The following is a 12,765-nucleotide window of genomic DNA, read 5'->3' as shown; positions in this document are numbered from 1 at the left end:
CTGGACGTGCGAGGCGCCGGCGCGGACGGCCGCGCTCCCGGCATGCCCCGGGCGGCGGCGGCGGCGGCGGTGGCGGCGGAGAAGCGTGTGCTGCGAGGCCGCGGCGGGTAGGGGTGTGAGCGGCCGGAGAGCTGAGTGGGAGCCGGGCCGGCGGGCCGCCGCCACCATGCAGGAAATCATCGCCAGCGTGGACCACATCAAGTTCGACTTGGAGATCGCCGTGGAGCAGCAGCTCGGGGCGCAGCCTCTGCCCTTCCCCGGCATGGACAGTGAGCGAGGGGCCAGGGCCGACGGGCGGGACCTTCTCGAACCTAGGACCCTTCCGCCCGGATCTTGAGGTCCCTCCGACTTCTTCCCCTCGTCCCAGGGTTTCCCACCCGCTTGTACGCCCAGCTTTCTTAAGGCATCTCCTCCCCTCGTGCCGGGACCTCACCTTCCCGAGGTCCCTTTCCCCCCGCCATCCCTAGACCCGTACCACCCGTTCTCCCCCACTTGAACCCCAGAGCTCACCTCCGGGCCTCCTTAACTCCGGGAGCTGCCCTAAAGCAGTCTACGGCAGGACGGAGCTCTGTTCAACTTTCAAATCGTTCTTGAATGAAAACAGGTTCTCCTGGCTTGGAAATGCTCCCCCAACTACAGGAAAATTCTGGGAGACACCCCCCTCTCTCTCTAGGACCTCCACCTCCAGTTAGCCACACTGTCATCTCATCAAAACATGGAGCCTTTGGAGGAGAATTACCGAAGGAAGAGCCACCTCCCTCCCCCTAGATCACCCACCCCAGTCTCTCAAATCACCTACACTCACTCCCCAGGGTCCAGCTCTATTTCTGGGGCAGCCTCTCACCTTTTCTCTGGGTCCCAGCTCCGGGATCCTTCGTTCCTCCTGAACTGTGGTAAGGACCCTTCAGGGTGGCACATCTGAGCCACCTTCTTTCTCCGGAGCCCTTTTGGCAGTCCCTGGCTCTTTCCAGGGATTCTTCCTGAACTCAAGTGGCATAGTAGGATAGCTTGGAATTCCAAAGACAGGACAGTTGCCTAGTCTTGTCGTTGGAATCTAGCACTGTAATGTTGAAGCTTGGAGGGCACCTAGAGGCTATTGAGTTAAATCCACAGGGGAAAACTGGTTGGGGGAGGGGACTTGCGACTATCACTCAGTGCATGACAGTCAAGGGTGGGGGAGGGGTGCCAGGCGCCATCTCTACATATTTTTCTGCGTCACTATGCCCCATTACTGCCTGGGGACTGGCCCCAGGGACATCCCTGTAGCCTCACTCGCCTCAGGTGGCCACTCAGAGGTCATTTTCTGAGTCAGAGGTCCTCTGTCATAAGGTGATGATCCTTCTCTGTCAGAGTGCCTCTGCCAGAAGACACAGCCGTCTTTTGGATGGGTGCAGAAACCACCACTGTGAACCCAGACTGGCACCCTCCTCGATGGCACAGGATTCTGTCGTATTTGTACATCCACATCCGCCCCTTTTCCTGTCTTGATGACACCAGCTCGGGGCCCTTGGACTCCTCTGCCTGGAGGGGTACCTACCCTTCTCTGGCCTCACCACAGACCTGTGAGGGCTGGTACAGCAGTCAGGGGGGCTCCCACAGACCCATTCCAGGGATCCTGCCCAGCTCAGGGACTCCAGCCTGGTGCACCCCCACCTGTGTTAGTACCCACAGCCTGTGCGAGTAGGAGCCCTGGGAGCAGAGGTTCGAGCCCACCAGCTTCTCTGCAGGCAGAAGAGAGCTATTTCTATCAATAGGATGGCCCCGGGAAGAGCTAGCAGTCCCTAAAACTCACAGACAGTTCTATAAGTACCCTGTCTTATGGAGTCAACTTCTTGGCAGTGAGTCCTATTGTCAAAATCACCTTGGTGGCAGCCAGTTCAACTATAAACCTCCATGTGAATGGGTTCCTGTGTAAAGCTCTCACTGAGCCCCCAGGAGACCACAGCCTCTACCACAGCGCATGCCTACTCTTCACACCTGCTCCGGGAAAAGCTGTGAGCGCTGCTGTGATGCACGATGTCTTCTCCCATCTGCCTGAGGCCCCTCCCGGGAAGTATTTTCCAGCTTGCAAGAACAAAGCAGCTTTACCAACCCTCAAAAGACGGGAGGCTCAGAAATGTTCTTCAGGGATGGGTTTTTAACACCAGCCCCTTCCCAGAGGCTCCCCTCAAAACCCAGCTCCACACTGTGCAGTTGGTTGCAAGATCGGCCTGTTCTGGAAAAGCCAAGGACGCTGCTGCCAGTTCGCCAGGGGAGGCTGGATTGGAGGGGTCTCAACAGTTTTTCAAATGCCTCCAGAGAGAGAAAACCAGACTCGTCACATTGATCTTGACTGTGTCAGCGGCCCCCAACCACGCTTAGTGACCTGTGCTCCACAGGTGGCTGCATTTTCTAAGTCAGTCTCCAGTCCTTTCTTCCAGCATGTCTCTGGGTGAACTTGAACCACCAGCCTGAGGGCAAGCAGCTGAGAGCTCTGACCACTGGCATCACCCAGGATGCTCCTGATGGGTGTGGGGCGCCTCAGGACTTTGCTCCGTCCTCACCTGAACCAGCCACGTGCATGAGGCCAGTAGGAGCTGCATGTAGTCCTGTTGCCCATTAACGGGGTTTGCTTCCATGCTGTCACTGTCCCTCTCCCTCTGGAATACCATCCCAGGGGCATCCGCCTCTTCTGGAACCTTCCCCTCCTCCCAGCCCCCATCACCGGCTTGCACTTCTGGTGAGACTGGTCCCTCCCTCCCAGGGCCTTTGCCCTCCTGGAAGTTCCCAGTGAGGAGTGGGGGAGTCAGTTAACTTCTGTGATCTTGTTCTCTATCCTTCCCCCCCACCTACTGGTAACTCCTTGAGCTGCCCTGAGGTCATCTCTCCGTGGTGGGCACCCAGAGAATGAGTGGTCCTGGTGGACATGACTGCACTGACCGCTCATTTTTGCGACTCCTCTCTTTCCTGTGCCCTGAACCATTCCCCACTTCAAAGCCTGGAAGGTTCCCTCCTGCCCTGTTCAAACCTGATGTTCCTCGTCTTCTGTCCTTTCCACAGAGTCAGGGGCAGCTGTCTGCGAGTTCTTTTTGAAAGCTGCCTGCAGCAAAGGTAAGAGCTCCTGGGGGCCGCCCCAGGCAGACCCCCTCCACCCCCACTCAGACTCGCCAGCCAGCCAGGCTCGCAGCACCATCGCTCTCTGTCTCTGCCTGCTGGCCATGTACTACGACCCTGAGGGTGGGGTTCGGATACGCTGAGAATGCGACGAAGAGTCCTGGGCCAGTGGCAAGGCTACCCTCTCATCTCACTGTCCCTGGGACCAAGGGCAGGCTTGTCCTGAACGAACCATGTCCCCAGCCCGGAGGCTTTGTTTGGGTCCCCACCTTGGTGAGTGGTTTAGTCTGAGTTTGAACCCTGGGCTTTCTGTTTCCAGGATTGACACAGAACCTCCGTCCTTTGTGCTCTCCTGTCAAACACCGCCCCAGCCCCAGTGATCTGTTTAATGGGGTCTCAGCCATACTCCCCAGGCCCAGCTGCAGCAGGAGCCCGGGCTCAGAAAACCCGTTGAGGGAGGTGTCTCTGGGTGGGGACTGAACACAACACAGGTCGGTCTGGGCAGTCTTCCTGCTGTAGCATTTTTACTCAGGAGACCACTTTGAGCCTGACAGTGTAGCAGAGCATAAGATTTTCAGCACTCCTTCCCTATCGTGCAGAACCACGCCCTCCTTCATGGAACACAACACATAACGATGGAATCAAAGGCAGAAGTATGGGCACAGCATCAGAGTGAGGGAGCTGTCCGGACGGATAGTTGGGGAGAAATGGGACCACTGACACCTAGGCCCGCCAAGTAGATGAACCAAGTTGGTCTCAGGCTGTCTGGTCTGAGCAGCAGTCCCCTGTATAAAAAGGTGACCGGTCAGAGCAGAGTCACAGAGCAGAGATGTGGGGCTGGGACCAGGAGTCCAGCCAGAGGCTACTCTGACCAGACAGCCTGAGGCCAAACCTGTCTCAGGGTCAGTTAGTCCAATCACCCCTGGTCACGTGTGGCTATTCAGATACAAGTGAACTGCCATTAACTAGAGTTGAAAGTATGGGTCCTGGGTCGGACCAAGCAGGTAGCACGTTCTCAGAGCCTCCGGTGGTGGGTAGGAGCTCTCAAAGATTGAGAATACTCCACTTCAGGGAGTTCTCTTGGGCTGGGCTGCCTTGAGATCTTCCTCAAAATACCTCCGTCACATTTTCCCCAAACCTATTGAAATGAAAGGCATGACACCAGCGATCTGCAGGCGTGGCACTTAGGGGCTGGGCTGCTGACTACAAGGTCAGCAATTGGAAACCAGAGTGCTGGGGGTGGGGGGAGAAGGGTGGGGCTTTCTACTCCCATAAAGAGCGGCCGTCTTGGAAACTCACAGGGCCATTTTAACAGTTTCCTAAGGTGGCTATGAGTCACCACCGGCTCAATGACAGTAACTGGGTCTTTTCTGCTTGGGTGACATACCGATTAAGCGTTTGACTGCTAACCAGAAAAGCCGTTTGAGCCCACCAGCCGCATCTCAGGAGACAGACATGGCAGTCCGCTTCTGGACAAGCCGCAGGGGCAGGTGTTTTCTACCCTACAGAGGCCGTAGGAGTTGGAATCGATTCACCTGTGGGTTTGTTTTGTGTTTGTGCGTTTTTACGATGGAAACCGAGAAGGTTTGCCTGTGAACAAGTCGAGGTCTTGCGGCCTTTGACCAGTGGCCCCTGCTCCTCCAGCAGGGGCTCCTGGGGTGAAGCTGCCCTCGCTGACGCTGCCTCCTTCGCAGGGGGCATGTGCCCGTTCCGCCACATCAGCGGCGAGAAGACGGTGGTCTGCAAGCACTGGCTGCGGGGCCTGTGCAAGAAGGGCGACCAGTGTGAGTTCCTGCACGAGTACGACATGACCAAGATGCCCGAGTGCTACTTCTACTCCAAGTTCGGTGAGGATGCGCTCCTGGCGGCCCCTTCTCTGGGACTGCTACCTGGAGTCCCTGGTGCTGCCCTCACAGAGGTGCCACGAGTGGGCATATCGTCTGGTCATTGTAAAAGCTGGATCCAACGCATGTAGACTCCGTCTGCGGGCCTCTGGGGACAGCTAGCTGTCTTCACAGGGAGACGAGTCTCACCTGTTGTCCCGTTTCCCATGTGCAGCCCCGTCTCTTCTCAGGAGGGAATGGGTCTAGGGTCAGGCTACAGCGCCGCGCCCTCGGTAACAGACCAAGAGAAGGTCCTTCTGTGACTGGAGGTCTGTGGTTAGGATTACTACCCGTTTCAGGAACAGTTTGATCTATCACTTTAAGTGGTAGCCCCAGAGTCTTGAATGGCCCTGAGAATAGCCAGTCCGGGGGACAGGGACGGGCAGGGAGGGCAGCGGGGCTAGCCAAGAGTATTATGCTTTCTGGTGGGACAGAGCCCCTGGGCCTCTGCTCTGGGGACTTCGCAGGCCCCTGAAGGAGTTTCAGGTGGCCAGCATGTGCTTCAAGTCTGGTGAGGTCCCAGACCTGGTGGGCCCGTGGGTGTCTAACACAGAAGTGAGTTCCAGGCTCAGCGGGACCTGTGGGCGTTTACACTCAGGAATGAGGAGCGGCAGGTTTTAATTATTTCCTCATTCCCACCCACCCCACCCCCCAGTGATTGGACCTCAGCTATGTACTAATTTTGGCCTATTGTGTAAGAGCAGCATGTGCTGAAAGGGAAGTTGAGGTACAGATAGAAATAGGGCCCAGCTTCCCAGCAGTAGCCATGGACCTAGCAGCTGCTCCTTGCAGCTGACAATGTTTCATGGCTCTGAGACATCCATCCCCCTGCCCGTTGGCCCCCATGCTGGTCAGTGTTGAGGGCAACACTGCAGGGAGGAAGAGGGCAGACCAGGCCTGGGCTCAGGGAGCTTCTAAGAAGCTCCTCACAGCCAGGCCAGCGGATGGATTAGAAAAACGAACACGCAGAGGAGAGGGACCAGGGCAGGGGAGGGCCACAGTGGCGGTGAGGTGACAGGTGTGGTGCTCCTGTGAGTAATGGTCAGGGTCTTCTCCCTGGAAGCCCTGTTGAAGCAGCTGAGAAACCAGTGTGACTGGGGTGCAAGTCAGGGCTGGTGGACCTCCCTACAGAGGGGGCACTAGATCTGTGTTGTAGTGGGCCATCAGCTGTGAGCACGTAATTCAGTGTACAGTTTGTGTGGGAGTACGGGTGAGGGGTAGCCAGGCCCATGGTTTCTGTAGTTGGGAGAAAGATGGTAGCAGCCAGCTAGGCCAACCACTCCTGAGGGTGTAATTTCCAGAATCTCACCTTCTGCCCTAGTGGAGAGCCAGCCAGGGTAGAGCTATGGTGTCCCCTGTCGTCTGGTGTCTCTCCATGTAGGACCCCCAAAGGAAGGAGGGCCAAGGAGTTCATGGGGAGCAGCTTGCGCCAGGCTGTGATTGGGCGTGCGTGTGTATGTGTGTACATGTGTCAGGGTGCACCTGTGATGAGGGCTGGGAAGGCCCTAGTGCAGCTCAGGGAGTGACCCCAACACAGCCCCAGCCAGGGCCTTGGGAGGCCCAGCTAGGCCAGGACCCCTGCCAGTGGACTGACGCTGTCTGCATCATCTTCCTGCAGGGGAGTGCAGTAACAAGGAATGCCCCTTCCTGCACATTGACCCAGAGTCCAAGATCAAGGACTGCCCGTGGTACGACCGCGGCTTCTGCAAGCATGGTATGTCTGTGGGCTGGGCCCAGCAAAGCCCCTTCTCTGCCCCTGTGACCTTGAGATTAGCAGGTGTGGGTATGTCCCCCGCAGGTATCGCTCACCTGCCAGTCTGTGGCCACAGAAGATAGGGCATTCTGGGACTGGGGGGGGCGTGACCACCACCCCTGGGCCCTGCCACTGTCCCATGACACTGACACCCACTGGCTGGCTGCAGCTTGGGCAGATGGCAGGAGGGTGCCCATGGTTGGGCGGCCTGTGACCAGGCACTGGGCTCTACAGGTCCCCTGTGCAGACACCGACACACGCGGAGAGTCATCTGTGTGAATTACCTCGTGGGATTCTGCCCGGAGGGCCCCTCCTGTAAATTCATGCAGTGAGTAGCTGGTGTACTGGGCTTCCCACCCGCCCTTGGTGCCCTCCCTGGGTTTTGGGTCACAGCAGGCTGGCCTCATTCAGGCTTTATTGGGCTTTAGCTCCCCCCACACCGCCCCCGGGAATCTGGTGAAACCCTGGGTGTCAATTAAAAACAGGACAGGGGTTATTCTGGTGTTGTCCCTACAATGCTCATGTGACACGAGCCCTGGCCAGGGCGCGGGGGGCAGAGGAGGGATGCACCCTGACTTCAAATGCTGGTCTGTGGCTCTTTGCAGCCTGGGGGCCAGCTCAGCGTTCCTTCCCACACCCACCTGCCACCTTGTCTGTGAGGGACCAACCTCCATAATCAATAGGGTCCTAAAAGGAGTGGTTATGTAATGAAAAGGAAAGAACAGGAAAGGTGCCTGCAAGGCTCACCTCTTCCATGGAGTCTGACCAGATAGAGCGCTCATGTATTCTCCAACAGATTTATGTGATCATCAGACATGCAGACCACATCACACACATGTGACAGGAAGGGCATGTGCTAGAGCACCGGTTCTCAACCTCTGGGTCGAGCGACCCCTTTCAGAGGGTCCCCCGATTCATAACAGTAGCAAAATGAATGTTATGAAGTAGCAACGAAATTAATGTTATGGTTGGGGGGGGTCACTACAACATGAGGAACTGTATGAAAGGGTCGTGGCATTAGGAAGGTTGAGGACCACTGTGCTGGAGGCATACAAGGAACAGGAAAGGAAGGGGCTAGAGGCACATATGTAACACGGTGGGCTTGTCCTACAGCTAAGGTGGCAACTTGACCTTGGTCGTCCTGAGCATTCCCCAGGGAAGCAGTCAGTGATCCTTCTCAGAAGGAAGTGGGCTGGCTATACTTAGGGTGGGGTGAACAATAGGGTCTGAGAACTCTCTCTGACAGACAGTCTTCAAGCTTATAGTAAGCAGCCATGAGCTTGGGAGAACTATCTTAAGAAAAAAATTTAAATTGACAAAAAGAGGCATCTTAAGACTGGCATTACAGGGCACAGTGTGAGGAGTCACTTCTAGTTAGAACGTGAGTGGGATTCATCTCTCACTCACCAATGTGAAGGTCTGCCTCCCAGACGCTTAGTTCTGAGGGTCGGGAATTTGTCTGCAGACCCTCCCACCCTCCCTTCCCACTTCTCCGTTCACACTTGTCCTCTGAGCTGGGGCGATCTGCCCCTTCTGCTGGTTGTGGAGTCTGTGCTGCGCCCAGTGGCCATCAAAGGTCATCCTCCTTGAGCCAGTTAGTGGGTCAGAACTATTCTCCCAACCAGCTCCTGTGCACATACCCCTGTGGCCAGCTTGTGGGCCCCCTTATTTCTGAACACGCAGGCTTCACAGATCGAAGTGGAGCCCAGATCTATTGGTTCGCTGTCTCCCGCCTACCCACTTGGCGCTGTGCTCGGGCAGGGTTGGCCCAGAACTGTGGACCACCTGTGCGGAGCCTCTTCTTACGGCCTTCTCTCTCCTCCCACCTGCCTCTCAAAACAGCCCTCGCTTTGAACTGCCCATGGGAGCCACTGAGCAGCCCCCGCTGCCACAGCAGACTCAGCCCCCAACCAAGGTACCGTGCCTGCCTCATCGCCCCCATTAGTTTGGGCCAGCAGACCCACCTCCTAAGGGAAGCGGGAGGGGGCACAGGAGTCTGTCAGCTAGGACCAACTTCCCACTGGATCTCTCTGCCCTTGTGGTCTGGAAAGGCCTAGAACTCAGCACCTGCAACGACAGACTGGAAGCTGAGACAGCCCAACACACACGGTTGGGGGTGTCTCTCAAGACCACCACTAGGCAAGAGTAGACCTGAGGTGATCGCTGTCTGCCCTAGGCCGTTGTTGCTCTTGTGGGGTGCTGGGGAAGGAGGGCTACAGAGATAACTGGCCCCAGTTTCCCAGCCAAGGGCTCCTGTCAAGCCCTGACCTGTTCCCACCAGAGATTGAAATGCCTAGGCTAACAGGCACCTCTCGCCCCCTCCCCAGCAAGGGCAATGGAGACTGGGGCTGGGGGTGCGCACAGGAAGGGCTAGGTGGGGTCTGAGGAACCCCATTCACCTATCTTGCTCTGGACCCTGGGTGTTAGAGGCTAAGGGGCAGGGGGGCTATTGCTACAACTTAAAGGAGGTGGTAGCGGAAATCCAACAACCCAGAGCTGGTGCAGGGGCAGCAGTGACGACCCTGAAGGTTTCCAGCTGGGGAGCCCTGTGTTTTGGGGTGGAGCCAGGAGCCCCCCTTGGTTGGGAGGTGGCCCTGCTGCCGAGGTCCTACCCTAAACGTGCCCAGCCCCCACGGAGGGCCTTCAGCCCCGAGCCAGAGGGTCAGGCTCCAACTGTTTTTCTGTGACTGTCGCTCGCCGTGTAGGCTGCGAAACATCTGGCTGAACCAAGCGTTCATCCTGACCTGAAGCTAGAACCAGAGAGACAAACGTAAGGCCTGCCCACGCCGCGCCGCGCCCCACCCAGAGACCTCTCTTGTCTCCCTGGTGTTTTCTTTTCCACTTTTCTGTTCTGTTTTTGTGTGTCTGCATGGCGTTTTTCGGGCAGCAGCTCCGGCCACCACAGATGCTACTTGTCGGCCGGCTCTCCAGAGCGAGGCACCATGGGAGCCTTCCTTCCTGCCGGCCAGGCGGGGGCAATCGGCCGCCTTTCTCCCCACCCCATCGGTAGTCTGCGTGCACGCGTGTTCCGCAGTAAAACCGTGTTGTGTGACTCTTTCCAGCAAAGTAACAATCCGCCATTACAAAGGTCGTCCTCCTTGATCCAGTTAACGAGTCAGAACTCTTCTCCCAACCAGCAGAGAGCCCCACAGGTCATCGGGGTCATGCAGAGTCAGAACAGCAGTGCAGGCAACCGGGGACCCCGGCCGCTGGAGCAGGTCACCTGTTACAAGGTGAGTGTGGGCCCCAAAACACACCATCATCGGTGCTTTTGTGGGCTGTGAGGTAAAAGGGTCTGGCAGCCTCCCCACGCCCTGGCAACCATGGACCAGGACAGCAAGGCAAGCGCCCAAAGCACCCTGCAGGCTGAGTGGGTTGTTTGCTAGAAAATGAGGAAGTGATCCTGGGCAGAAAATCCTGAGTATTGGCTGTCCCAGGTACAGGCCGAAGGCTGGGCCCAGGTGGGGGGCATCAGGCAAGCATTGCCCCACATGGAGGGGGTGCCTGGTCAGGAGGAGTGGTAAGGTGGAAAACTCCATAAGCTTGGGCCTGCCTGCCTTTCCACCACAAGGGGTTTGAGGAGCTAGATTCAGATTGCTAATCTAAAGTGGACCTGAGGATAGGATTCCCCAAGGGGGAGAATGAGTTTATATATATTTATATATAATACATATATAATAACATCACAAAGTACAGTAGATAAGCATAGTAAGGACTGAGTCCGCTGAAACTGCCAACAGCCAGGACTTCAGATTCTGGAATTGTCCGGTCAAAATGACAAATTAATGCGTGTCTTTGGACACACTTCAGATGAGAGCTGTAATTAAGGTGGGGGGGGTGCCCCCTTCAAGCCCTCCTCTCCTAAAACAGCCATTTTGTGTTCGGACTGGGTATAGTACCTACCCTGGCAGATCCCTAAAGAGGGTCCCACAGAAAGCTGCTCTTTGGAACCTTCATCGCTGTGTATACACGTACTACATGCGTCACCATTAAGCAGGGCTGAAAGCAAGGCACATAATGGATGGCGTTGGAGTGGAACCTGACCTGAGGGCAGTAGACCCCCGCCTTTCCTGCGAGGGGAACCAGATGTCTAGATCCAGGTCCCTGAGGTCCTTCCTAAGGGGTCATCGTCAGGAAGCCAGTTGTCCACCCACACGGGACACTGACACACAGATGTCTGCGGACAGAGACGGGGGCTAAGAGCATCGGGCAGGCAGGAGCCTCTTGCTGCAGGACATGTCTCCTGAGGCCTCTTGACCCTCACTTAGCAATCCCCTCTAGAATGACAAGGGAGGGGGAGAGGAACTAAGGACCTGGATGAGGCAGACGGCTCTGGTTTGGCAAGGCAATTTTACTAGCCCACACACTATTCATCCATTGCCCAGTACCCTCTGACCTATCCCGGGGTGTCCTAGGTGGAGGGTGGGAAAACGTGAGCTAGAGGGGAACAGGTGCAGCAGGCCCTGGGCCACTGCCATGAGTTCCAGTTGGGTGAGGCCAGTCCCTTCTGGTGCTGTCCCTCCCAGGAGCCCAATGGTACAGAGGTAAGTCATCCCCCTGCCTTGCCCAGGGGCCCAGGCTACCTACAGGTGGCACAAGTGGGTGGGGGGCAAGCTCCCAGGTGGTGGGGATGGATCTCTGTAGGGCCTGTCTGCCCCACACCACCCCCACCCCGCCTGCTGCTTTGGGTGCCACCTAATGGAGCCATTTGAGACCCTGTTGTTTTTGTCTCCTTACTGTCCCCAGTGTGGTGAGAAAGGACACTACGCCAACAGATGCACCAAAGGCCATTTGGCCTTTCTCAGTGGACAGTGACAGCAGCTGGAGCCACCTCAGAGGGGCCTGAGGGGCCTGTCCTCGGGGCTGTGCTGGCAGCTGGGTGCTGGTGGTGGGCAGCCCTGGTGAGACTTGAATAGGCACAGCAAGCTGGTCCTAGGAAGGGCTGCGGCCATTCGTTCACCTATCATTTCGCTGTAATCTTTCTTTTTTTTTTATAAAAAAAAAAAAGGGACGTGGGCTCTTTTGGTGACCCTGAGCCAGCCCATTTGTCTAGGCGCTGCAGCCTCTGAGCTGGAGTGAAGCCAGTGTGAGGAAAGGCTTGTGCTGTTCCGTGTGGATGGTGGCACTCCTTTGGGGTCTCATTAAGCACCAGTTCTTGGTGCCCCAGGGGCCAGGCTAGCCTCCCAGACCTGCTGAACTCGAAGCTGTGCCTGCCAATGTGATAAAGGATGTGGTGGCCCAGGGCAGAGCAATGGAAAGGTACAGGGCTCTCCCCTGGGCAATTCTCCTGGGACACCTACAGGACCACCTTGACCCGAGGACCCAGAACATCTGCGTGCCACCTCAGGCAGCTGGCGGGTCGAGGCCACTCTGCCCAGGGACTCAAAAATGTGAAGCCGTCAGCTGCAACCTGTTGGCCCAGTGGGCCTTTCAAAGTCCAAGGTCGATTTTTATAAGCTTGATTAAAGCTTTGTTTTCTAAGTCGTGTGTGTTTGTTTAAGGCTGTGACCAGGATAGATTCTCATCCTCTCCCTGGTGATGCTGGTACTGGGCATGAAGTTGGGGCTTTTGAGGGGCCACCAGGCAGGTCTTCTGCAGGTGTTTGGAATGTTGGATGACCTTAATTTAGAGACCACACAGGCCTGTTGAGGAATGGTGTGGCCTTTGTCATGTGCCTTTCATTGAAGATCTTTGATTGGGAGGTAGGGCTGTCTATAAGTTTCACACAGTCATCTGAGCTTCTTGCAACTGAAGCTTGCCTGTTGGTTACATTTTAGGCTGCTAACCAAAAGGTCAGCACTTCGAAACTATTCCTGTGAAGAATTAGTCTGAGAAATACCCCGCCCAGCGAGTTTTAGTGTTGAACTCGGGAGTTTGTGGCCATGGTGGGTGTGCACTGGGCTGCTCCACTGAGAGACTGGCATTCCACTCCTGTGGGCAGCTGCAGTCTCAAACCACGGGAGCAGTGTGCTCTGCCCTGAGGGTCACTGAGTCAGAGCTGAGTTTGCGAATGCTTGTCTGTGCTCCCTGCTAAGG

General features: G+C 56.5%; 1 protein-coding gene across 3 annotated transcripts; it reads left to right on the top strand.

The window, feature by feature from the left end:
- The first annotated feature begins 34 nt into the window (after positions 1–34).
- Positions 35–12,210, top strand: CPSF4 (cleavage and polyadenylation specific factor 4). Of its 3 annotated transcripts, none has more exons than XM_075565037.1 (8): positions 35–269; positions 3,040–3,090; positions 4,788–4,940; positions 6,595–6,690; positions 6,964–7,057; positions 8,572–8,644; positions 9,792–9,962; positions 11,476–12,210. In XM_075565037.1, exons 1-8 carry the CDS (start codon positions 167–169, stop codon positions 11,542–11,544), a joined length of 810 nt encoding a protein of 269 aa, XP_075421152.1. In that variant the 5' UTR covers positions 35–166; the 3' UTR covers positions 11,545–12,210. The 3 variants fall into 3 exon arrangements, with proteins under 3 accessions (XP_075421152.1, XP_075421154.1, XP_075421153.1); XM_075565039.1 differs by having other exon boundaries at positions 36–269; positions 9,870–9,962; XM_075565038.1 differs by having other exon boundaries at positions 36–269; positions 9,867–9,962.
- The last annotated feature ends 555 nt before the right edge of the window (positions 12,211–12,765 follow it).

The sequence above is a fragment of the Tenrec ecaudatus genome, chromosome 12, assembly GCF_050624435.1.
Source record: "Tenrec ecaudatus isolate mTenEca1 chromosome 12, mTenEca1.hap1, whole genome shotgun sequence".
Lineage (NCBI taxonomy): Eukaryota > Metazoa > Chordata > Mammalia > Afrosoricida > Tenrecidae > Tenrec > Tenrec ecaudatus.
This window is presented reverse-complemented; position numbering and strand designations above follow the sequence as displayed.